The sequence below is a fragment of the Penicillium paradoxum genome, assembly GCF_028828445.1.
Source record: "Penicillium paradoxum strain IBT 22861 chromosome Unknown utg000002l_segment0_segment0, whole genome shotgun sequence".
Classification (NCBI taxonomy): Eukaryota; Fungi; Ascomycota; class Eurotiomycetes; order Eurotiales; family Aspergillaceae; genus Penicillium; species Penicillium paradoxum.
Genome location: NW_026643180.1, coordinates 647,042 through 671,930, shown reverse-complemented (window position 1 = coordinate 671,930; position 24,889 = coordinate 647,042). Strand labels below are relative to the sequence as shown.

Below are 24,889 nucleotides of genomic sequence, written 5' to 3'. Positions count from 1 at the left end.
CAGTTTGTACTCCGTAGAGTGTCTAGATGTCATTTTATCAACACATTCCCATTTTCGTTGATAAGTCGTTCAGTGGGACAGTGGCATGACATCAAGTCAGTGACTACGTCACTGACTTGTTTCACCAGCACTCCATCCGGTTGGGACGCCGTTGAACAAAAGTTCCAAATAGCTCCAGGGCTGCTTTATCTGTCTGCTTACCCCTCTCACTTTGTCTTTTCTCTTCTTCCATACATCACTCTCTTCATCTCCTTAACACATTAATTCATCATGGCGTCTACAGATATTGCTACTCGGGAGCTCAAGAATCCCATTGATGTTGCCGAATACCTTTTCCGACGTCTACATGAGGTTGGAATCCGCTCACTCCATGGTTTGCCTGGTGACTACAATCTTGCCGCATTGGACTACCTGCCTAAGTGTGGCCTCAACTGGGTTGGAAACTGCAACGAACTCAATGCCGGTAAGACAGACTTCGGGACTGGACCCCGAGGAATCTGTTCTCGATCTAACATCTGCTTCCAGGATACGCGGCCGATGGCTATGCACGTGTGAAAGGTATTAGTGCCATCGTCACCACCTTTGGTGTCGGAGAGCTGTCCGCCCTCAATGCCATTGCCGGCGCATACTCGGAGTTTGTTCCAGTCATTCACATCGTTGGCCAGCCCACCACCCAGTCTCAGAAGGATGGCATGTTGTTGCACCATACCCTCGGAAATGGTGATTTTAATGTCTTCACTAAAATGAGCGAGGGCATTTCGTGCTATGTCGCACGCTTGAACAATCCCCATGATGCAGCGACTCTGATCGACAGTGCGATTCGTGAATGTTGGAGGCATAGTCGTCCGGTCTACGTTACCCTGCCGACGGATATAGTTGCCGCCAAGGTCGACGGTGATCGCCTGAAGACGCCCATTGATCTTGAACTGCCCAAGAATGACCCGGAGAAGGAGAATTACGTCGTTGATGTCGTTATGAAGTATCTTCGTGCTGCGAAGAACCCCATCATTCTGGTTGATGCGTGTGCCATTCGTCATCGCGTGTTGGATGAAGTGCACGACTTGGTGGAGAAGTCCGGCTTGCCAACCTTTGTGACTCCGATGGGCAAGGGGGCCGTGAACGAGAACCACAAAAACTTCGGCGGCGTTTATGCTGGCAATGGCTCCAACCCCGGAGTCAGTGAGGCTGTTGAGTCGTCCGACCTCATTCTGAGCATTGGAGCCATCAAGTCTGACTTCAATACTACTGGTTTCACCTATCGCATGGGAAAGTTGAACACCATTGACTTCCACAGCACTTTCGTGCGAGTGCGGTACTCCGAGTACCCCAATATCAACATGAAGGGTGTTCTACGACAGGTTGTGCAGAAGTTGGAGTCTCTGTCCCGTGCTTCTATTCCTACGCTCACGAACAAACTGCCCGAGAGCGAACAGACCTCTACCGATCAGACTATTACCCACAAGTGGGTGTGGCCGATCATTGGCCAGTGGCTGAAGGAAAAGGACATCGTCATTACCGAGACTGGCACTGCTAACTTTGGTATTTGGGATACCCGCTTCCCTGCGGATGTGACTGCCATTAGCCAGGTCCTTTGGGGCAGCATTGGCTACTCTATGGGAGCTTGCCAGGGAGCTGCTCTCGCCGCGAAGGAGACGGGAGATCGCCGAACCATTCTTTTCATTGGCGATGGAAGCATCCAGCTGACTGTGCAGGAAATCAGCACGATCTTAAAGAATAAGTTGAACCCTATCATGTAAGTACTCTACTTGGGACATATCTACCACGTACTGACTATCTTTAGCTTCGTGATCTGCAACGAAGGCTACACCATCGAGCGATACATCCACGGATGGGATGCGGAATACAACGACATCCAGCCCTGGGACTTTGCCAACATTCCCAAGGTCTTCGGAGCGAAGGACAACTACCAGGGCTACCGGATCAAGACTCGCGACGAGCTCCACAAGTTATTCGCCGACCAGGAATTCAACGTGTCCGATAAGCTTCGGGTAAGCACCAAGCAACTCAAGTTTCCCTATGATTTCTGCTAACGCATCATTTAGTTGGTCGAACTGTACATGCCTCGCGATGACGCCCCTGCAGGCTTGAAGTTGACCGCTGAGGCCGCTGCGCAGCGCAACGCAAAAGCTGCCGCTTGAAGCACGATAATCCATTGTGACTAGAGCCACAATGTCACGACGCATATGACAGCAACGTGAAAGCAATATTTGAATGGCAGATCTTTCACCCGGTGGTCTATTTCCTCCATTTTACGGCGTTTGTTTCGAAGTGATAGGATCTGGAGCCGCAGATCGGCGGAAATTAATAGCACTCGTTATCTTGAGTTGAACGAATATCCTTGCTCAATCACGAAATGGAACGAAATGAGCGTTTTTCAAGTCTTGTATATTTTCGGAGTCTGTTGGGGTTGCAATTTAGGTTCCAATAATCGGCCCATAGTAAGCTTGGAAAAGTCTTAACATGGTTCCATCACGCCACTTCAGCCTCCTCGGCTACATAGTCCGAGACTGTAGTATTTTTTAGCGCTGTCTCTACATGTCATGTCGAAATAAGCATTCGTGCCCCAAAGCTAAAGCTGCATAACATTGGGAACTCAGCCTAAATTCCTTGTTGTAGATTTCTCTCCAATTCTTCTTGCTTTAGATTATCTTGGAACTGGAGCTAGCAAAGCAGCCTATGTAAAATAGTACTGGGCTAGATATGATAATCAATTTAGCAGCCTGGTAGAAAATGGCCGTTCCAAGGATTCAAATGGAAAATGTCTCGGGGTCCGCTTGCCAGATCTCGCCGTTCGGCAAAATGGAGATATATGGCTCGAGTCATGAGATGCGCGGCACTTTTCCTCATTCATTGGATGTTCTAGAACATTTGACCCACGCTAGGCTGTCGGCACGCATGGACGCAAACCGATAAGAGAAAGCCGAAGATTTAACAAGCCTCAAACGACGAAAAATATGCCTATAACAACAACAATAGGATAAAATAAAAGAGCTAAGCCAAAAATAAACCTTACTCCGAGCGCCAGAGGCACAGTGACAATTCCATCTGAGAAGTGAACGTCGATGCTCTTGTGCTGAGATCAGGGAATACACTGACCAACCTTGGAAAGCGACCCAGTGGACCCATGGGTTTGATCTGATAATTTTCATCTTATCAGATGGAAATTGAAAACGACACTATGTCCGGCGACCATGTCAGAGGTCATGACTCAAGCATTCCTACAATGCTAGCTGTATCCATGGATGTTTCATCTGATCTCTTGTTATATCTTGTAAGAACCAATGGATACCGAGTCAATGTCGCGTGGTATCCTTGTGCCGATGCCGGGCCCGGGGTGGGCCGGGGCTGAAAGAGCAAGTTCGGGGCTGAGCATCAAGATCAACCCGTGGCCTCCCATATAGGCGGTTGGATTTGATCCCGGTTTCCCGCCTGATGACATGGGTGGAATGTTATAGCGAGTCTATGGAACTTAAGTAGGCCTTTACCTATGTGGGCTGATCTCGTTGGATTGTACGAGATCTCTTGATATTACTGCACCATGTGTCTTTACCATTGAATGCAACATCATGTACCTAGTCTTACGGTATATACTGGTGAGAACGAGCAAACTTTGAAAGCAGAATGTCCAGTCCCGAATGATCAGCTGCTACTGTCAGGGAGCTAGCTTTTTTCACGTTTTCTAACCAAACTGTCGCCGGACATGACCGATGGGCCCGTTTTCCACTTATAATCCAATCATTGCACGGGATTGTCTCAATTTGATACAGCTAAACATTTTATTGGTGAATGTCTCATTCGTTGAGCTTGGGTCCGGAATTAAATAGACCGTTGTTAAAGTCTAAATGCCACGGCATCAGTTATCTGATCCGTTTTCTGGTGCCCACTCTAGGCAACTAACTGCAATAGGTCTCAGCCAGACTCCATGGCTAGCTTTGATAGTTCCTGTCAAGTGCCGGAATCGGCTCTGGTGTTTCCTCCCTATGTATGTATATAACTAGAACCCCCGGGTCGTCCGTGGAGTTCCTTTCTTTCCCCCATATATTATCTGTCTTTTCTTCTTCGTGTCTGGAAAACGAAAAGGACCAAGGAATACCTATATACCATGGGTGTCATCAACCTGACTCGTGGCCGGAAGGAGAATATAGTAGTTGAGGACTTGCGCCCAACTCATGAAAATGAAAAGTCCAATCTCAACTTGGAGCACACTGGAGTAGACGATGGTCCAACCAACCTGGATCGTGCGGAGAAAGAGATATCGGAACACCCCGACAAGGTTACCGCAAATATCGCAGATGGTGTGCGCAAGGCAGAGGCCGTTGCTCTGGTTTGGAACAAGAAAGCTGTCTTTGCGATCTATGCCTGGTAAGTGCCATGGAAAAGCAGAGGAAACTCGGGTAAGCTAGACACTGACACCCACAGGATCTGGGTATGCTTCTTCATGCTGGCATTGCATTCCTCCATTGGCTCCAATGTTCTCTACTATGCCTATTCCAAATTCCAGGATGCGTCCCAGGTGGCCACAGCCTCGATTCTGGCAAGCATCGTCGGCGGAGTTCTCAAGCTGCCCGTTGGAAAGATCTTGACCCTGTGGGGACGTGCCGAAGGTCTGGTCATCTTCACAGGCGTGTATGTTCTTGGTATAATTATTCTCGCTTCTTGCAACAACCCTGAAAGTTACGCTGCCGGCTACGTTCTTTACTGGGTTGGATATGACGCGATCTATATCATCCTGGATATCTTCGTTGCCGATACTACGGGCATGCGCAACCGTGCTTTTGCCTTTGCCTTTGCCTCAACTCCCTTCATTTGCACTGCATTCACGGGTCCCTTGGCTGCTACTCATTTCCTCGAGAATTCGAACTGGCGTTGGGCCTATGGTTCTTTTGCCATCATTATGCCGTTTGTCTTCCTGCCTCTTGCTGTCGTCTTTAAGTACTATGAAAACAAGGCCAAGAAGTTGGGTATTTTACAGCGCCCGGTTAGCGGCCGCACTACTCTGCAGTCGATTGTCTACTATTTGCACGAGTTTGACAGTGAGTATAGATAGATCTCTCTTTTTGATATCAATCAAGTACTAACCCGCTTTACAGTCATCGGTGCCTTCATCTTGATGGCAGCTTTTATCTTATTCCTCCTTCCGTTTAGCTTGGCTAGCAACGGCCGTGCCCAGTATAAAGAAGCCTCTTTCATCGCGCCCCTGATCGTTGGTTTCTTCCTCTTCTTCGGCTTCGCAGCCTGGGAAAAGTGGTTCACCCGCACTCACTTCATCCCCTATCAGCTTTTCAAGGACCGTACCGTTCTTGGTGCCTGCCTGCTGTCGGCGGTCCTCTATTTCAGCTTCTACTCCTGGGATCTATACTTTTACTACTTTGTGATGGTCGTGTACAACCTCAACGTTCAGATGACTGGCTACATGACCGCTATCTACACCGTGGGTTCCTGCTTCTGGTCCCCGATCTTCGGTATCTGGATCCGCTACACGAAGGAGTTCAAGTATAGCTGTCTCTTCTTCGCACTGCCCCTCATGACCCTCGGCGCTGGCCTGATGATCCACTTCCGCGGCTCGGACGCCGACATTGGATACGTGATCATGTGCCAGATCTTCATTGCCTTTGCCGGCGGAATGCTGGTCATTGGCGAGCAGATGGCCGTTATGTGCGCTTCCGACCGTGAAGGTATCCCCATGATGATCTCGCTTGTCTCGCTTTTCTCGAATTTGGGCGGTGCCATCGGCTACGCCGTCTCCGCTGCTATCTACACCAACACTTTCCCTCAGGGCTTGCGGGATGCGCTGCCGGATAGTGCGAAGGACCAGTGGTCCACCATCTACGATGGTGGCTGGGTCACCCAGATGACGTATCTGCCCGGTACCCCGGAACGTGATGCGATCAACTTCGCCTATGGTTACAGTCAGAAGTATGGGTGCATTGCTGCGACGGCTATTCTTGCCCTTGCGGTTCCGTGTATCGGTGTGTGGCGACACTACCGAGTTGACAAGGAGCAGAACAAGGGTACCGTTCTTTAGATCTGGGGAAGGCTATCGGGATCTGGACACGAGTCTTCCTGTATAAAACCTTGAATGCTTGATGTGTCTAATGGTCATTTATGACCTCTCAGAAATAATTCTTAAATGCTAGGGGTTTCTTAGATTAATAGCGAGTTGAAATTAATAGTGGAATATAATTTATGGAAATACATACTCCGTGCCACCTTTTAGATTATATTCAAATTAGTACTCCGTATATTCTTTCGGCTCTTGTTCTGTAGGGGGTTAGGGGGGGAATGTGAGGTGTGTTGGCCATGGGGTATGAAGGACAACACTGCGTATGCGCTGTAATAGGAGAGACCCTTTGATCAACTTCGCTATACTCCGTACTCCGTAGTGACTTCGACACTAAGGGCCAAATCACCAATTGCCAACTTGGACCGACGCCACAGAGCTGTCATTGGCGCAGACTGAGTGACAGGTGGTCACGGGCCACCGACGAGGAGATGGGGAGATTACAGGGCCGCAGATGGGGGTCTCGGGGGTATCCCATGCAAAGAGTGAGCAAAACAGTACGGAATACGGAGTACCGAAGAGACCATTGTGTTTCTTTGTCCTCTTTATCGTCTTGACCTTGTCGTAGGTACCTTGATCATCGTGTTCAAGGTGTATAGAACAGAGGAAAACCAAGGAAACAGCCCCACGGGAACAGAAGCCACGTGACCGAGGCATCAAAGCAATCTAAAGGGCATTTCGGATCTCCTCCCTTCATCAAGTGCGTGGTGAGTTCCACCTGTTCCAGATTCTGTCGGAAGTAAGGAGTTGTGGCTGGTGCTGCATTTCCACTGCGCATTTTTATCAACCGTCCGATGTTTGGATCTTTCGGCCCAATCGCATTGTGAAGCTCCTTGGTAGGCAACTATATACTGAGTTCACAGTCCGGAGCCCAGATTGCCCCGTTTTCTTTATTTTGCCATTGCCTGGACTCCTATCAAACCTTCTCGCGACCACCGTCCGTTCCGCAACCCTAAGCGCTGTGATAATACCGGAGACGCCGAACCGAACCATGTCAACGCACGTACCGAGAACCTGAATTCGTATTATCCCTGCTCCCCACGAGTGCAGCGATCATCGCGATAACTATACTCCATTCAGCCCTCCAATCTTAGACCCGACCGTGTGTTTGTTGCCTGGGACCTCCAGCATGATGCGTTAATGATCATACCTGAACAACCCCGAACACACCCCCGCCCGAAAGACACCTGGGTCTCGCCGCCGAGACAGCGGCATACAATCACTCCAAAAAGGACTGCAGATCCAGTGCATCGGCTTTTATAATGGACGGACGACAGCAGTATGTCCCGGGACCCCCACCTTCCTCTCAAGCACAACACATGAACCTACCTGGGCCTCCGCCGCGACATCCCTCACAGGCCCCAACGCTGGTGCCGCCACCTCCTCCTGGTCCACCTCCTGGTCCGCCCCCGGGGGCGAATTATGGAGCTCCGACAGGATGGCAGCAAAATTGGAGCAGACCGGCGCTGAATACGGGCTTCCCACCACCGCCGCCTCTTGCCCCCGCACCAAACCAGCATTTGACATACAACCGTCCACCAACTCAGCTGTCGGTCGTTCCTCCGCGACATGATCAAGCTTTGACGTCTGCAACATACATTCCCGGGAACGATACTATTGGCGTCGGTATTCCCGGGTTGTTCGACCCCCACGGACGAGCGGCAGCTCCGTACGATCCCTACGCGCACGCCAATGCCGAGAGGCAACGATTGGGTCTCAGCCAAATGCAGGATCATATCAATACTTCAGTCCCGTACAAAACAGATACAACCCTCCCACAGACCCCGGGTGGCCGCACTATTGCTCCACCTTACGCTCTTCATGGCAACATCCATGAATTGACGTCCAACGACAGTCCGCAACAGCAAATGACAGCTCCAACTACTGAGCTTACCAAGACCTCCAGTCATCGCCACAATAATAGCAGTGCTTCGCTAGGTGGGCTGTCTCACAGTGAAGCCGCGATCCAGTGGCCACTGGATCGGGTGCTCCTCTGGCTCGCGAAAAATGCGTTCTCCAATGATTGGCAGGAAACCTTCAAATCATTGGAGCTCCAAGGGGCTGACTTTCTCGAGCTGGGACTGGGAGCCGGTGGGCGAGGAAACCTTGGGAAAATGCACCAAGTGGTATATCCTCAATTGGCAAAGGAGGTTGGCAAAAGTGGCAAAAAATGGGAACCTGGTCGGGAACGAGATGAAGGAAAGCGTATGCGCAAATTGATCCGTCAAATACATGATGGTCCCCAAGATCTCACCGTCTCGACGCCACTCAATCAGACACAGCTGCCGGCGGCTGTGTTTCCTGAGAGTAATCCTGCCTATTTCCCCCATCACGAGCCACGTTCTGCTGGCCCTATCCCCGGTGTCAATGATGTGAGTCAAGATCATCTCAATGTCCTGCATGCTTCCAATGCGGCACAAAAGCAGGTTGGACAGCGGTCTGTGACCATGCCCGTGTCTGCTGGCCACGATTCGCCGAAGTACGAATCTCCAGCGCGCGAAACCTGGGTACGGGGTGACCATCCGCGGTCTGAACATACTCGGAATGCCCTGGCGGGGATCAATAATGACCATCGACGCCAGAGTCCGTCCATTGGCAGCGAATCGGGCGTTTTTCAGGCATCAAGTCTTCGGCCCCCAGAAGAAAGCCCGAAAAGCGGTAGCCCAGCCATGCAGGCTGCTTATGCAGGATCCTTTTCAGCGTCTACTGGAGATCTGACTTTGAGACAACCCGAGCATTCTCGGGGCAACAGCACGGACTCGATCGCTGGTTCCACCCGTGGCGCCACACCACGGTACTATGATCGTAGGCAAGGTCAAGACTTTGAACACCGTAGACAAGGTCAAGATGCTACTCGTCCCTCCCCCCAAGATGCCTCTGGTCGGCAATGGAGTGACCATACTGGTTCCTCGTACTCCAAAGAACATGCCAAGGGCTTTTTCTCTAATATTCTGAAGAAGAAAACAAAAATCACAACTTCCAGCCACCCATCTCCCGATCAAGGACATGAGGATTCATCACCTACGACGAGCCCGGAGACTCGTCCGAATGAGGCCTATCTCCCTTACTCAAAGCCCAGTTTCAACTCTAGCGACATGTCGGTCGGTGAGCGGCCATCCACGGCTAGCACAGGAGCAAAAAAATGGGTTTTTGTGACCACGGATGGTCTAAATTTCCGTTTGATCGATATATCAGATATGGAGTTTGCTGAGTCCCTACGTACCGGAATTTGTCAAACCATAGGTGTCGAGCCGACCAGTGCCCAGGTTTACCTCACCGAGCCCGGGCAGAGCGAGCATGAAGATGCTTTGAGCGACGCGACACTGATGCACTCGCGTCGAAATAAATCAGATGCATACGGTTCTCTCAAGCTATTTGTACGGGGAATCCCGATGCTTCCTATGCCAACCAGTACTGCTCGGATAGATGGCTTAGGGCTTAACATGTCCCCAACTGCAACCCCTCATCAAGTCCACAGGAAACCGCTGGATGAAGAAGCACTTAACAGATTATCACCTCATCGCACCATACCGGAATCCCCACTGCTAGGCTCTCGGCAGAACACCCTCAAAGCCTCTACGGCAAAGACATCCCCGGCAGATATCACAAAAGATCCAAGCCAAACTCCTGTGTCTGACGATGCAGACTTGCAGACCCGCCACGAGGAACACCTCCGCGATGTGGAACGAAAGCAAAAGCAATACCTGCTTTCTAAAGTACCACTTGGTCAGCACAATCAAAATGCCTACAGTGACACTGGGTACAGGCGAAACAAAATCATCGATTTTGATAGCCCTCGTATCTCGCCTTACGACGAAAAGAAGGGAGACACACTTGTACCACTTCGCAAGCCTCCAATGGCTCCAATCGAGTCTAACACTCTTACCAAAGTCAACTCTCTCAGCAGGAGACCCACCCGTGAGACTCGTGAAACCCGAGCCCAGCCGTCGCTGGGAGCTGCAATTGCTAGCATTAGCCGCATAACAAGCGCTGTCGGTACGCCAGCACCTTCGGTTCCAGTCGTCTCTAAGTCTTCGCCCATCACCCGAGACAGTGCAAGCTCGGACTCTGATCGAGCTGGAACATTTGACTCCATTGGGACTTCTTCAAGTAGAACGACTCTAGGTCAGTATTTTCATGAGCATTTTGCGGGTGGATCGATCGTTTGCTAACTGTCCACTAGACTCTTCGATGCCCTCTTCAAAAGCCATAGAACAAGATAATCCACCAGTCTCGTTTGCCAATCAATCACCCGAAAACCCTGTTTCTGATGACCCACCAAGACCGGCCTTGCAAACCCGCAAGTCATTTGGCCCAGAGTTCGATTTTGAAGAAAACCAAGTCTCTTTCCAGCGCACTCCTCAGACACAACAAGACTCCGAAGACGATTCAGATGATGACTCCGACGATGGCTTGTTCCAAGTTCGACCGTCAAGGGCCAAGGAAGAACCAGCAGTAGCGCAAGCCGAACCTGAAAGAAAGTCGGAAAGGCCTTCGCTCACAGTGAACACGAAAGGACAACTCGGACCCAAACCGTCTGTCAGATTCAAATCTCCAAGTACTGCCGGTCCCAGTTCTAGCGGATATGGATCAGATGGAAAGGAGCCGGTTTCCAGCACCTGGGGACCAGTGTCGCCTGAAGATGAGAGACCATTACCACGACGCGACTCATTTGCCAGAGATGTCTGGGCAAGCAGACCTGCGGTCGAAGGCGTTATCGACCATCTTGACGACTTCTTCCCCGACGTTGACCTTGACGCTCCTTATCTGGATGAACCCCCGTCGCCCAATACCAGAGCTCCAAATGGCGAAGACAAAAAGGAAATCCCGCCACCCCTGCCACATCTAGCCTCTAGTAATACCAACTCCCATGCAGCCGATGCATCCACCGTCCGACCGCCTGAACCTATCAATTTCGCTCGACAGAAACTTGCTCGTAGTGGCGCTGGTGGCGGTGGGCTATCTCGCATGAAATCCATCCGACAGGTAGCCCAGGGTGCGAACCGGACGAAGAGCGTCAGCGCTGCTGGCCCCCAACGCTCGGGTGATCTCTTGCGCCGAAAGAGTACGAAGATGTTCGGCGCCAAGATCATGCAAATCAAGCCCCGACCCGGCACCAGGCTTAGCCAGCTTGATCCCATCCCACAAAACAATCTCCAGATGGCGTCGAATACCGGCCCTGTTCCTCAGCGACAGCCTACGTTCCGCATCATCCGCGGTCAACTTATCGGCAAGGGTACTTACGGCCGTGTATACCTCGGCATGAACGCGGACAATGGTGAAGTCTTGGCCGTGAAATTAGTTGAGATCAACCCACGCATTGCAGGCGCAGACAAAGACCGTATCAAGGAAATGGTCGCCGCCCTAGACCAAGAAATCGACACAATGCAACACCTCGAACATCCTAACATCGTGCAATATCTTGGTTGCGAGCGTGGCGAATTCTCCATTTCCATCTACCTAGAGTATATCTCCGGTGGCTCTGTCGGAAGCTGTCTGCGCAAGCATGGCAAGTTCGAAGAAAGCGTCGTCAGATCACTCACCCGACAAACCCTCGGCGGATTGGCATATCTGCATGACAAGGGAATCCTCCATCGTGACCTGAAAGCAGACAACATCCTCCTGGATCTCGATGGAACTTGCAAGATCTCAGACTTCGGTATCTCAAAGAAAACAGACGACATCTACGGCAATGACTCGTCCAACTCCATGCAGGGTTCAGTCTTCTGGATGGCCCCGGAGGTCATCCAATCCCAGGGCCAGGGCTACAGCGCCAAGGTCGATATCTGGTCTCTGGGCTGTGTAGTGTTGGAGATGTTTGCTGGTCGTCGCCCATGGAGTAAAGAAGAAGCCATCGGCGCTATCTTCAAGCTCGGCAGTTTGAGTCAGGCCCCGCCGATTCCCGATGATGTTTCTATGAACATCACTCCCGCAGCTCTCGCGTTCATGTACGACTGCTTCACAATGTAAGTTCTCATCTGATATTGGACTTTTTCAGGGGTTTGCTAATATCTTCCCAGTGACTCGGCTGAGCGCCCCACGGCTGGAACTCTGCTCACGCGCCATCCGTTCTGCGAGTCTGATGCGAACTATAATTTCCTAGACACGGAATTGTATGCGAAGATTCGTGATGTTCTTTGAGTGCTCAGCTCGATTATCCTTTTTCTTTTTTCTTTTCACTGAGCTCGGAGTAACTATGGTGACTTTGCACGTTCTTCTATCGACTGCACATACCCTTTTCTTTGTTTTGACATGCTTGAAGCGAGATTTGTCGTCTGAATTCCTTTTTTCAGACTTTCCGGTCAGCTGTACATACTTTTTCTCTTGTGGATAAATCACATTTACCAGGGGGCTGGATTATTACCCCTAGAAACTACAGAAGTAATTTGCTTCGGGCTTCACGAAAAAGCATACAATCATTATGCCTATACATGGTACAAAAGTGCTTAATTCCACATGGTATCTATGCTCAAGATGCGGATGGTCAAAAAAAAAATCACAATAATTAAGGGCGAGGCTTAAGAGCCGGTGCTCAGGAGATCGTCATCATCCTCGGGGATATCACCCTGCAAGCCAGTGACGCCGACGCGGAACACACCCTCGCACCATTCGGCAAAGGTATTAACATCCCAAACAGCATCATCCCGGCCCTTTCCTTTCTTACTGACGAAATTACCCTTCCCTTTCTCGGAGGAAGTATATTTCTCGAAGAAATCCTCGTAGATCTGAATAGTGCGATCCTGGACCGCACCAACCAGCGTCTCTTTCATGCGCGTATCATCAATATACTCATTCAAGACCTTGCGCAGCCCAGGCACTTCCTTCTCGATGGTACGGCAAGAGGGAAGGATGAGTTCGCCGCGGGCCAGATTCCGGGCATCGATGAATTTAGCCGGTAATGAGGCGGTCATGCGAGCAGCAAAGGCATTAATGAAGTCGTTGATGACCGTGCGAAGACGACCGTCTAACTCGACTTTTGCGTCGAGCATGTTCTCCACGACGCGGGGGATGAGGCCGTGGCCGACGAGGCGCATTAGGTTGCGTGGGTTGAAGAGGCCGCCGCGCTCGCGCAATTCCCAGAATGTGCTTGTCATGCCGGAGAAATCGAAGGAGACTTCTGCGGAGACGTATTCGATGTCGAAGGCGACGATTTGTTGCTTTAGGATTAGGAGGTGGCTCATTAGGAATAGTTGGCTGTCGGCTGGGGTGGCTTTGGCTGAGATTAGGGTGCTGGCGTTTTGGAGGGAGAGGGTTGTTTGGTGGACGATTTGGTGGGCTAGGTCGTCGAAGACGGTGGACTGGGATGGTTAGTAGGGGTGAATGAAGAGGGTGATTGAGGGCAGGCGTCTTACGTTCACTAAACGGTATATCCGACTCAGTAGCCAGATTGCTTTCCGTAGTGTTGGATACCAGCCCTTTAGGGCGGTCTGGGTCTCAAAGTCCCATTTCCCGTCTGTTTCTTGTGTGGATTCGCCTGTATCATCGCCTTGTTTGGCGGTCATGTCGATCAATGTATCGGCGGATGTGTCCTTTTTGCCCGAGATCTGAGTATCTGAGACGGTAAGAGATACTTGTCGGTTGCGCATGGGGTAATCGATATCCTCTGGTCGAGGTTTATATCGTTCGATTTCGTCGCGTAGAACAGCCAAAGCACGGAAGACCAGTCGGGCCTGAACATCTTGCAAAGCCGGCTGAATCAACACAGAGAAGTCGAGATGGTTGCTTTCAACCTGTTCCAGTTCTTCTTCGGGGTCCGAGAAGTAGCGAGTTTGTAATAAATTGCACAACTGACATAGCTTGACGATGTCGGATTCGTGGATAACTCGGGGACGAAGATGATCATAGAGTGGTTCACATAGCGTCTCGAGGAAGTCATACAAACCTCCTTTTCCATGGAACCATTCTCCCCATAGATCGTATTCATCTAGACACAGCCCACGGATATAGCTGATACTGGCTCGAGCAAAGGCAACAAGATCCTTGGATGAACTAGGCGTCTGTGAGATTTCGCCGAGCTTCTTGCGGGCGAGTGGAATGATCAGCTTCGCACGGGTAGCCGCGTAATTGCTGTGCAGTTCATTCATCAGACTTTGATATTCAGCCTCATTATTTTGGTCCGGGTTGAGCGGTGGTACAGCTCTCTTTTGAATCTCAACCCCAATCTGCTTCAGCTCGGGCGCTCCGACTCGGAATTTGGCGTACAGAAGAGCCGACAAGGCTGTGTCATTCAACTGCTGATCCGAAATCTTCTTGGAGACATTCTGGTGAATATCCTTAAGTGCAGATACAAAGTTGCCGCGGATAAGCGTCAAGGCACGCGTTAGCAGCAGTCGATACCGAGAGCGATAGACCTCTGCCTCTTTTTGGTCCGGCTGCAAAGATGTCAGCGATAGGCGCGGCAAAATCTATGACTTAGATACTAACATGTGTTTCCATATAATCCAAGCACACATCGAGACGTCTCAGCATATCTGAAAAGTCCCTGTCGCGGACTGTATTCCCCGCACCGGGAGCATTGAGACGCCGCGACGCGGGGTCCAAGAAGTCATAATAGTGAAGATTGTTCTGGATTCCATTGGCAAGCTTTGTATCCCGTTCTTGGGCAGACAGAAGCCCTTCGCATTGTTTCTCAAAGTTCGATGTTTGAGTCTCGACCGATTTGAATGATTCCGACAAGCTGGATAGGTCATCCAAGAGGGTCAGGGTATTCGTTAATATTTCGTCAATGTGCTCCTTCGATTGTTCAAGTTCATCTAAGCAGTTTCTAGTGAGAACTGCATCAGTAAACATCCGATTACAGTCCCAAGTTGATCGTACTGGTACTCATCATAGCTCTCCTCAATCAGATCATCCTTGACGCCATTGAGCCACTGTGAGAACTCAAGTTCATTATTCCATCCAGGTGCTCTCCATTCAAGAGAGGCAGGCGAAGTCTCATCCAGTGCCTGGAGGCTAGATTTAGTTTCGCTGGCGGTGGGTTTGCGCGGCGGGCCGGAGGGAGCAGTCTGGCGGCGGGCACGCTGCTGCTTTGTGGAAGGCATGGTTCAGTCAAGGCCCGGGGGGTATAATCGGACTCAACCTGCAGCGCATATCTCTCTACTGATTTACTCAGAGAGAAACTTAGACCGGTCTAGATGTCGAAACCGAAATGCGATGTGGTCAACTCCTTTAGATCGATTCTGCCAAGAGCTCCCGCCTGGATCTACTGCAACAAATCACAAGCGCGGCATATGGAGCTTCCCCGGATACAATCTCACAATTGCAGCTTTGGTATGCTCTAGCTGGTAATACGGCCATCATCCAAAATGTTGTCAACCCGAATGCGCCGGCCCGCGACGCAATCCATTCTTGCTTTACGCCCTCTCAGGACTCCGACGACTCGGCCATTCAATGCACAATGGTCTCGATTTGCGAGCAGTGGATCACAGAAGCCAGGTCCATCATCGCATTGGATCCGCAATTCTCTCGGATTTGCAGTGACTGGAACTGCAGCTTTTCTGGGCTACTCATACCTGGCTGATGGGGGAAAGGAGCCCTGGTCAAATACTCCGGAGGTTACGAAGAAGGCTGCCATTGATGTCAACGATCTCCGAGTCGATTTTGTGCAGGAAAAGCGAAGCTTGAAAAGTCCTGCTGTCTACACATGGGGCTCAAACGTGTACCGTGTAGTGGATCCAGGATCCAAAGACACCGATATCAAGACTCCTCGGCGCTTCAAATACTTTAATGGTCAGGTGCTAAGAGATCTCAAGATCGAGGAAAAGGCTGGTGCGGCAATCACCGAGAATGGAGACCTGGTTCAGTGGGGTCATGCTTTCTCGGAGTCAGAATACCAGCCCACACCGACTCTCACGGGCAAGAACCTCATCTCAGTCGTTCTGTCCGAAAGTCGAGTCATTGCACTATCCTCAGATGGCACAGTATACTCGTTGCCCACATCTAAGAATGAGCAGAACACCGGACCTAAGCCAAGACAAGGCTCTTGGATTCCATTCTGGGGCAGTCAGGCCAATCTGAGCTATCGTATCTTGAGTCCATCCTTGAAATTGGGTGAAAAGGTCACTACAATCAGCGGCGGGTTGGAACATGTGCTTCTTCTCACAAATTCTGGTCGAGTCTTCTCTGCAGCATCATCCACCGATAACTATCCTTCCCTTGGTCAACTTGGTGTGGCGGGACTTACCTGGTCCACCAGACCCAAGGGACCAGCAGACTCCTGCCATGAAGTCACAGCGCTCAAGGGCGCCAAGATTGTTCAGATTGCCACTGGAGACTACCACTCGCTTGCACTGAGCAAAGATGGTCGTGTGTTTGGCTTTGGCGATAACTCATTTGGTCAATTGGGTGTGGATTTCGAGCCCGGGAGGCCTTTCCAGGATGCTCCCTTCGCTTTGAAGGTGGGAAAACTCTATAAAAGGGATCTATACTTGACCAAGGCTACCAGCATTGCTGCCGGTGGCGCCAACACCTTCTTCACCGTTGATGCTAAACGCGTTTTGGGTCCTGAGGAAGAGGCCGCTGATGTTCGTGATCTGGGCAATGTCACTGCTGACACGTGGTCGTGTGGCAGAGGAATCTGGGGCACTCTCGGCAATGGCAAATGGATTCATCTACAGGATTCTCCCACTAAGGTGAAATCTTTGAGTGGTATGAACGAATATGACGAGAAGACCAACCAAGTGACCCCTATCCGAATTCGGGCCATGTCTGTTGGCACAACACATGTCTCTGCTATCTTGGACAACAAGACTAGCGTCAGCAAAAACACCAAGGACTCCTTGGATCAATCTAAAGATTGGGGCTATGACGCACTCTGGTGGGGAGGCAACGAGCACTTCCAGCTGGGAACAGGAAAGCGAAGCAACCAGTCCAAACCTACCCACATCAATGCACCACCCGAGAATAAGAAGACCCAGGCTGAAGCGCGATTGCAGATTATGCCTCGTCATAAGGGCAAGGTTGGGAAGCGCAATGTGAACATGGAACAGCGTGTTGAATGTGGCCGCCATGTCTCTGCCATTTACTCTGCAGTGTAAAAACAGAAAATAAACTTGTATATTAGTGATGCCATACGAAACACATTTATAATATTTCCCTCCATCTGTCTCCTTGTCAATCTAGAACCGTGGCAGTTGCAAACTGACCAAACATCTATCGCCGCGGAGACGCTTGGACCACCGCTTATCCAAAAAATTTCCAGCGCTTCAGCTTGAGCCTTCCTCACGACACACTGCCACAATGCCTCGCGAACAACAAAAAAGAGGCCGCAGGGCCGAGAAGAAGGCCGAGAAAGATGAGTCCAAGAGAAAATTCGAGGAGGCCTCAGACGCCCCCGTTGCGAAGCGATTGAAGTCCACCGCCGACGAGACAGACGAGACCGACGCAGCCAACGGTGTCGCCGAATTTCAGGAGAATGCGGACTATATTCCCCTCGACCAGGGTGAAGAGCAGGAGGGTCAGAGACCTGAAGAAAACGGCGATATGGTTTTCTACGGTCTTCTAGACGAGGAGGAGTCGGAGTACTTTTCACGCGCCAACGAAATGTTGGAGCTGAACCAATTCCAGGACGCTGAAGAGCGTAGCTTGTTTGTCGACAGTGTCTACTCGGAAGCCAGTGGCAAGGAGTTGAAGATCGCCTGTAGTCAGGGATGTTCCAGACTTATGGAGAAATTGATCTCGATGTCAAACGCTCGGCAATTGCGCCGCATATTCAGCAAATTCATCGGCCACTTCCTCCACCTAGTGCAGCACCGGTTCGCGAGTCATTGCTGTGAAACACTTTTCATTCACGCTGCGCCTGCGATGATGCAGAAGACGAAGCCTCAACCCAAAGATTCGGAGGAAAATGGAGAGGAAGAGCCGGAACTGTCGATCGCAGAGATGTTCATGACGGTTATTGAAGAATTGAAGGAAAACTGGGGTTATTTGTTGACAGAACGATTTGCGTCGCATACAATCCGTGTGCTCCTGCTGGTCCTTGCAGGCGAGCCGGTGGATGTCACATCAAATGAGTCGTTTGTCGCGAGTCGCAAGAAGGAAAGACTCGAGATCCCCACCGTTCAGGGCGAGGAGAAAGTGGACAAGTCTAAGGCTGAAAAGCACAAGGTTCCAGAGTCATTTGAGCCGGCACTCAAGAAGATCATGACCGATATGATTGCTGGTCTTGACGATGTTTATCTCCGCGCTCTGGCTACCCATCCAGTTGGAAACCCCGTCCTACAGGTACTTCTGTTCCTGGAGCTCTCTCACTTTGGAAAGTCCAGCGCCAAAAATCCCAAGTCGACCATTCGAAGACTGGTTCCCGATGACTCGTTTGAGGAAGAATCCGAAAGTTCGGTCTTCATTCGTGGTCTCCTCTATGATCCGGTTGGCTCTCGCTTGTTGGAGACGATGGTGCGTTACCTTCCCGGTAAAGCATTCAAGAATCTTTACAGGAACAACTTGGGTGACCGAATTGGTTCTCTCTCGCGCAATAGCACTGCTGGTTATGTAGTCCTTCGGATGTTGGAAAGACTTGGCAAGGATGACTTGAAAATTGCCATGACTAACATCATCCCCGAAGTTACTGGCCTCATTGAACGGTCGAGACTTATCGTCCCCAAGGTTTTGATTGAGCGTTGTGTGGTTCGTGGTGTTGACACAAAGCCTCTTGCCGAAGCACTCGAGGCTGCTTATAGCCCAGATCCCATTATCAGACTTCAGCAGATGCTCAAGTTCAACATCTCAGAGAACACTGCCCCACAATCTGAAGACCATGATATGGATGAAGATACCGACGGAAAGGATCGCAAGCCGCGGGGCCCACCTCCGATGTCTGCGGCCGAGAAATCAGAGAAATTGCATGCTTCTCTGCTAGTACAGGCTATGTTGACCGTTCCAGGCCCGATGAGCCAACTTGTCTACACAAGTCTACTCGCCCAATCCTCCGAGACCATCGTACAACTTGCTCAAGAGCCCACCACTTCCCGCGTGCTTCAGCAGGCCCTTAATTCCACAACCTCCACCCCTCAAATCCGCCGACAGCTCACCACCCGCTTCCAGGGCCATCTCACACCCCTCGCCCTGAGCAGCAGCGGCTCACACGTTGTGGACGCGCTCTGGTCCGCCACCAAGGATATCTTCTTCGTCAAGGAGCGGATGGCGCAAGAACTTTCGCAGCATGAACAGGAGCTCCGCGATTCCTTTGTTGGTCGTGCAGTCTGGCGAAACTGGTCTATGGATCTCTTCAAACGTCGTCGACGCGATTGGGCCCACAAGGCTAAGGGCCTTGAGGAGCGGAACGAGAGCAATGAAGTTGCCGAACGCCCTAAGTCTAAGCTCGACCAAGCGCGAGCCCGGTACGCAGCAGCCCAGGAAGCAAAGGAGGCTGGTGCCACTGGTGCCAACCAGACAGCAGTCGCTAGCAAATAAAGAGCTGTAGTGAGGCTGGGTGCCATACAAATCTACATATTGGACGAAATGCACATGTATCCATACCAACAAAAAGGCGTCGGAGTATCTTCCAGCTATTCAATTGTATTTTCTTAACTTCACATTTACGAGGGTTCCAATGGCTTTTTTTCAAATCGATAAAAGGACAAGATCATTGAATATTGTAGGAGTACTCTCAGCGCAAAGTTGTACTCGATTGTAAAGTTGTATAGTTTCATGGGGCAATCTTGGAACAATGCACCGGCTTGCGGGTTCCTGCAGGTCCGCCCGAATCTTAAAATTCTTATTCATTGGGATGCATATTATGTATCTGCAGGGTATATGCCATGGATTTACCCCGATAGATACTTGAATCACATATAGACGGTTAATTGGGAACCCAGGTTCAAACATGAGTATAGATCGCATCTCCCCTAGGAGCTGCTTAGGGCGCGGATGATGTCAGGCTCTGCGGGATTGTCGCCATCTCCGAAACCGCCGCAAAGGAAAGTTTTTTCTCCCAATTTCGACTCCCTATTCTTTCCTTGTTGGCATAGACATCTTCCAGGCCGTTCTCGCATTCCCACACATAGGCCACAGAGGATAGAGATTTGTAAAAATGTCAGGCATTGCGCAACCCACCGGCCGCGCTGAAGAAGTGCAAAGCGTGAGTCAACTCCATCCCGCAATGATCTGCACCCCGCTGGATTCTCTGATCAGGGCTCTTATGCTAATATACGCATTGTGTTCAGCTTCTGAAAGCAGTCGAAGAGCTTCTGATTCCCTTTATTCGATCCGCAGACGAAGATCCTCGCGGCGTCTCAGCACAGAAGAATGCCACCAACGGTACCAACGGACACACTGGACTCGCCGGGACATCACTGGTAGACTACAAGAAGCCCGAAGAACTGCGGGACATTCTTCAGCTCGAGATTCCAGAGAAAGGTACAAAGCAAGAAGGTCTGATTGAGGTCTTGCAAAAGGTCTTGCAATACTCGGTCAACACCTGGCACCAGGGCTTTTTGGACAAGCTGTATGCGTCAACCAACGCCCCTGGTGTGGCAGCAGAGCTTATTCTTGCTACTCTGAACACCAATGTGCATGTCTACCAGGTCTCGCCCGCCCTGACGGTTATTGAGAAGTTTACTGGTCAGCGATTGGCGAACCTTTTCGGACTGAACGGTCCCCGGGCTGGAGGTATTTCTGTGCAGGGCGGATCCGCATCCAACACCACATCCATTGTCATTGCACGCAACAACCTCTACCCGAGCACCAAAGCAGACGGCAATGGCGGGTACAAGTTCGTGCTCTTCACGAGTGCTCACGGCCACTATAGTGTGGAAAAGGCGGCGCAGATGCTTGGGTTTGGAAGCAGTGCCGTTTGGCCTGTTCCCATTGACAGATTCGGTCGTATGATTCCAGCTGAGCTTGAGAAGTTGGTGCAGAAGGCCCAAAGTGAAGGCCGGACGCCGTTCTATGTCAATGCCACTGCGGGTACTACCGTCCTGGGCTCTTTCGACCCCTTCAACGAAATCTCGGCCATTTGCCAAAAATACAACATGTGGTTCCACATCGACGGATCTTGGGGTGGCTCATTTGTCTTCTCGCAGAGCCAAAAGCATAAGCTAGCCGGTTCAGAGAAAGCAAACAGTATTGCCATCAACCCGCACAAGATGCTCGGCGTTCCTGTCACCTGCTCATACCTGCTAGCATCAGATCTTCGCCAGTTCCACAAGGCCAACACTCTCCCTGCGGGATATCTCTTCCACAATGAAGACGAGCCCGCCACCAATGGCGACGCAAACGGAGAGACGGAACTAGAGGTGGAGTCACCGGAAGTGTGGGATTTGGCAGACCTTACTCTCCAATGCGGTCGACGTGCCGATTCCTTGAAGCTGTTTTTGGGCTGGACATACTACGGTAACGAGGGTTACCAGCAGCAGATTGACTCGGCATGCAGCATTGCCACTCACTTGGCCAACACCATCGACCAACACCCCGACTTTGTTCTTATTAGCGAGAATCCCCCTCCTTGTCTGCAGGTGTGCTTCTACTATGCTCCGGGCAAGGAGTCCGTGTACCCGCGCGGCATCGTCTCAAATGAGACACAGCGCGGGAAGAAGAATAGCAAGGTCACTGAGCAAGTGACCCATGCTATCGTGCCTAAGGGCTTCATGGTGGACTTCGCGCCTCCCAGTGGGGATGAAGATGCGGTCGGAAATGGCAAGTTCTTCCGCTGCGTGGTGAATGTCCAAACCACAAAGGAGACCGTCGATGCACTTGTCCGCGCCATCGAAGAAGTTGGTCCTGAAATCGTTGGGTCTCTCAAGGCAAGCGAGTCGACTGTTCCCCAGAAGCGACCTGGTGAGCATGGACACGGCCCTGTTGTGCACCATGCTTAAAAAGGTGCGTTGGATTTCTTGTGCTTTTGCTTGCGCATATAGATTTTACGGACACGAGAGATGGGATACGACATACAATATATATAGGGCAAATGTAAAGGGTCATATATAGAATTAACGCCCGAGGGATAAGATGGGTGGATGGCTCGGGCAAGAATTGTCGGAGTAAGGCTGTAGAACAGACGGTGATTGAGCAGCAGCAATGAATTTATGCCAAGGAATATCTTGGCTATAGTGATGTCAAAGCTATCAATTGCCAATCTCAGCCCTGCGTTCCAATACAGACCGAGCCTCGGCTTCCGATAAAGACTCGATTTCCAATTCAGCGAGCACACTTCGTGCGCTTTCGTTGTCCCTAAACAAACGCTTTTCCACATCCCATAGCCTTAAAGGTGGATCTTCTTTTGCAGGGCCGTCCTCTTCTTGTTCTGCGGTACTCAAGCAAAGTATACGTAATCCTTCGCTAAGCTTTTTGATGGTTTGCATTGAAATACCCTCGGGACTAGAAGCCCCAAGCGCAGAATCCACAACGTAGCAGAGGTGATCGACATCACTAGCAAGCTGAGCAGCTCCAGTCTCCGAAAAGATATGTTTAGTCAGGACACTGTCCCAGATATAGCCCTGGACAGACAGCAGGAGCTGGCGTGAGACCCGCCGGAGAGGCGCAGTTCCCAGTGCACGAGAGAGGAAAGAGAGCTGGGTGGAGAGTGTACGCATTGCATGAGCGAGATCAGGAGTGGGTGAGAGAGGAGACAACGTAGCAGAAGGTGTTGACAACGACGCCCAGGTGGATACTTTAGAGTAGGGTTTCAAAGCGGCGAGAATATTGGAGGAAAGCGTGGATATGATGATAGTCTCCGAGCGGAGTCGGAGGCGACGGTAGGCGGATGCCGTCTCGTCGAAGAGAGCGCCATCAGATGAGGCCGCGCCATAGGTACCGTTGACACAGGGCGAGGTGCGTGAGGCTACCTCTGCAACTGACATAGTGCCAGCCACGTTCCGGCCGCCATCTCGATTCTGCCGAACCCGGTCTTGAAGCTCAGACCAAAGCTCAACGAAGAATACATCGTTGCTCCAATCCTCCATCTTCTTTTCGAGATACTCGGCGCTTCCGAAGACCCTGCAAAGCCGCTCCAACCCCGCAACACCCTCCACGCTGGCTTGCCCATCAGCTCCCTGTACAGTGCGTCCAATTGTCGACGTCATCGCGACGTAGGCTTCTAATGCAGAGTAAAGACGATCGTGGAACTGGTCGAAGATTGTGATTTGAATGTCAATGAGAAACCGCAGCTTCTGGCTAAAAGACGATAGAGGCTGGTAACGCTCGGTGATGGTTTCAAGAAGATCGTTCACGCGGATCGCAGCCTTTGTTGGTTTCGTTGCTGTGACCTCCATGCCATCATAATCAATTTCTCCGCTGTCCGCGGTGTCGATAATATCTTTGTAACGTGCCAAAGCGAAGTCCTTCTCGACCTGAAGCCATCGATCATACCAGCCTTGTTTGGACAATACCTCCCAGGTTATACCCTTCCAATTTTCATCCGCATATGGATCTGGCATGTAGTTCCATGTCTCTCGGATCTCATTATCGAACTTCATCAGTTCATGAATGGAATGGCTGAGCAATTGGGGATAGTTCGCGATTTGAGGAAGAAACAAGGTGATCTTTTGTATCAGCATCGGGAGCAATGCAGTAATGAAACTATGCGATGCGTTGTAGAAGTTCCATTCCAGGCTTGATCCGACTGTTTCGGCTCTTTCGTCAAAGATGGGCTGCAGATAAGACACGAAAAACCCGCCGTGTTGGTTGATAAGATCCATCATATGCGAGAGGAAATATTCGGGCTATTAATCGGATTAGAAGTGAGCTTTTTGCAAACAGAATATCATGTTACCTTGTCGAGTCTGTTTGTTGGCTTGTCGCCACTGAAGTGATATTTGAATCGAAGATCCAAAGTATGCACCATGACCTCTAATGGGAACAACACTTGTGGCTCGAGGCTCACGCCAGAAGCCAGTGCATCACGACTTTGGAGCTCACTGTGATAGCCTTTGTCAGAATATGCATTCGGACATGAAGGTATGGGTCATACGGTAATTGCAGGTCGATCAACAGTTCAACATCTTGCCTCCATCGAGCTAAGAGCTGGTCGGTGATGTTCAGCTGTCGTGTTGGCCATTTCAACTCTTCCAAGGTCTTCTGCAAGCGATCACCGAAGTACTTCTTCATCTGTTGCTTCAATGCAGACGCTAGTTTGTCCACATAGTCGACAAGATGGGGGGCCGCTCCCTCAGCAGCAGGCTGGGCATCTTTCAGCAGCCCGACGATGGTTCGGAGTCGAGAGTACGGCTTCAAAGCAGCTCGTGGCTCGGATGAGATGTATTCCAAAGCTTTCTTGCTATATGACTGTCTCAGTATTCGGCCCCTCATCGTTGGTGAATATGGCATTACCTCAGTTCTTCGGCTTCCTTGAGCAGCTCCACATATCCCTTGGATAACTCAAGTCGCTGGAGTTTTTCCATGCTCTTTTCCAGACTCCGTACCGCCTCATCGCTAGTTTCAGATTGTGTGATAGCCCTCAGCCGTCGGTCGATGTCCGCTTGCTCCGCCGTGAATGCTTCGGCTTGCTTTCGAGTTGCTTCGGCATGGTCATTAGAGGCCTTTGTCGCATTCGAAAGTGCTTCACTGGCTTCTGCTAACTATTTGGTGGCGAGGTTGTATTAGCACTGTGTATGGGAATGTCGGTGTTGTGAGGGGCGGTACCTGCTTCCGCTGAAGCTCCTGTTGCGCGCGTAGACTGGATAGCAACGAGTCTAAACTCTCTAGATCGGCAGAAACCTGGATCTTGTCATTTAAATAATCTTCGACTCGAGTTCGCTCATGCGAAGACAAATCCGTGAGGGACGCCATAGTTGGAGAAAGAAACCGAATTGCGGAAGCGCAAGGTGTTGCGAACAGTTGATCTCCGCCTTTTGGACTGACGTCTTCCGCAGT

General features: G+C 50.8%; 8 protein-coding genes across 8 annotated transcripts; 6 read left to right on the top strand and 2 right to left on the bottom strand.

The window, feature by feature from the left end:
* Positions 1-270: 270 nt before the first annotated feature.
* On the top strand, positions 271-2,159 carry N7457_000244 (alpha-keto acid decarboxylase family protein; the record flags this gene model as incomplete). The annotated part of the gene is made up of 4 exons (XM_057171312.1): positions 271-463; positions 526-1,753; positions 1,802-2,009; positions 2,064-2,159. 4 exons carry the CDS (start codon positions 271-273, stop codon positions 2,157-2,159), a joined length of 1,725 nt encoding a protein of 574 aa, XP_057035215.1.
* Positions 2,160-4,123: 1,964 nt separating this feature from the next.
* On the top strand, positions 4,124-6,046 carry N7457_000243 (Major facilitator superfamily domain general substrate transporter; the record flags this gene model as incomplete). Its single annotated transcript, XM_057171311.1, has 3 exons — positions 4,124-4,383; positions 4,441-5,054; positions 5,112-6,046. 3 exons carry the CDS (start codon positions 4,124-4,126, stop codon positions 6,044-6,046), a joined length of 1,809 nt encoding a protein of 602 aa, XP_057035214.1.
* A 1,298-nt stretch (positions 6,047-7,344) lies between these two features.
* On the top strand, positions 7,345-12,223 carry bck1 (uncharacterized protein; the record flags this gene model as incomplete). Its single annotated transcript, XM_057171310.1, has 3 exons — positions 7,345-10,207; positions 10,266-12,048; positions 12,103-12,223. The coding sequence occupies 3 exons, from the start codon at positions 7,345-7,347 to the stop codon at positions 12,221-12,223; spliced, it is 4,767 nt and encodes a 1,588-aa protein (XP_057035213.1).
* A 377-nt stretch (positions 12,224-12,600) lies between these two features.
* On the bottom strand, positions 12,601-15,123 carry N7457_000241 (Golgi transport complex subunit COG3; the record flags this gene model as incomplete). Its single annotated transcript, XM_057171309.1, has 4 exons — positions 12,601-13,380; positions 13,435-14,454; positions 14,507-14,846; positions 14,900-15,123. 4 exons carry the CDS (start codon positions 15,121-15,123, stop codon positions 12,601-12,603), a joined length of 2,364 nt encoding a protein of 787 aa, XP_057035212.1.
* Positions 15,124-15,387: 264 nt separating this feature from the next.
* N7457_000240 (RCC1 domain-containing protein) lies at positions 15,388-17,118 on the top strand (the record flags this gene model as incomplete). The annotated part of the gene is made up of 1 exon (XM_057171308.1): positions 15,388-17,118. One exon carries the CDS (start codon positions 15,388-15,390, stop codon positions 17,116-17,118), a length of 1,731 nt encoding a protein of 576 aa, XP_057035211.1.
* A 202-nt stretch (positions 17,119-17,320) lies between these two features.
* nop9 (RNA-binding RNA processing protein NOP9) lies at positions 17,321-19,492 on the top strand (the record flags this gene model as incomplete). Its single annotated transcript, XM_057171307.1, has 1 exon — positions 17,321-19,492. One exon carries the CDS (start codon positions 17,321-17,323, stop codon positions 19,490-19,492), a length of 2,172 nt encoding a protein of 723 aa, XP_057035210.1.
* A 619-nt stretch (positions 19,493-20,111) lies between these two features.
* Positions 20,112-21,894, top strand: N7457_000238 (pyridoxal phosphate-dependent decarboxylase family protein; the record flags this gene model as incomplete). Its single annotated transcript, XM_057171306.1, has 2 exons — positions 20,112-20,159; positions 20,245-21,894. 2 exons carry the CDS (start codon positions 20,112-20,114, stop codon positions 21,892-21,894), a joined length of 1,698 nt encoding a protein of 565 aa, XP_057035209.1.
* A 249-nt stretch (positions 21,895-22,143) lies between these two features.
* On the bottom strand, positions 22,144-24,805 carry N7457_000237 (RINT-1 family protein; the record flags this gene model as incomplete). The annotated part of the gene is made up of 5 exons (XM_057171305.1): positions 22,144-23,739; positions 23,790-23,934; positions 23,988-24,293; positions 24,347-24,594; positions 24,659-24,805. The coding sequence occupies 5 exons, from the start codon at positions 24,803-24,805 to the stop codon at positions 22,144-22,146; spliced, it is 2,442 nt and encodes an 813-aa protein (XP_057035208.1).
* Positions 24,806-24,889: the final 84 nt, after the last annotated feature.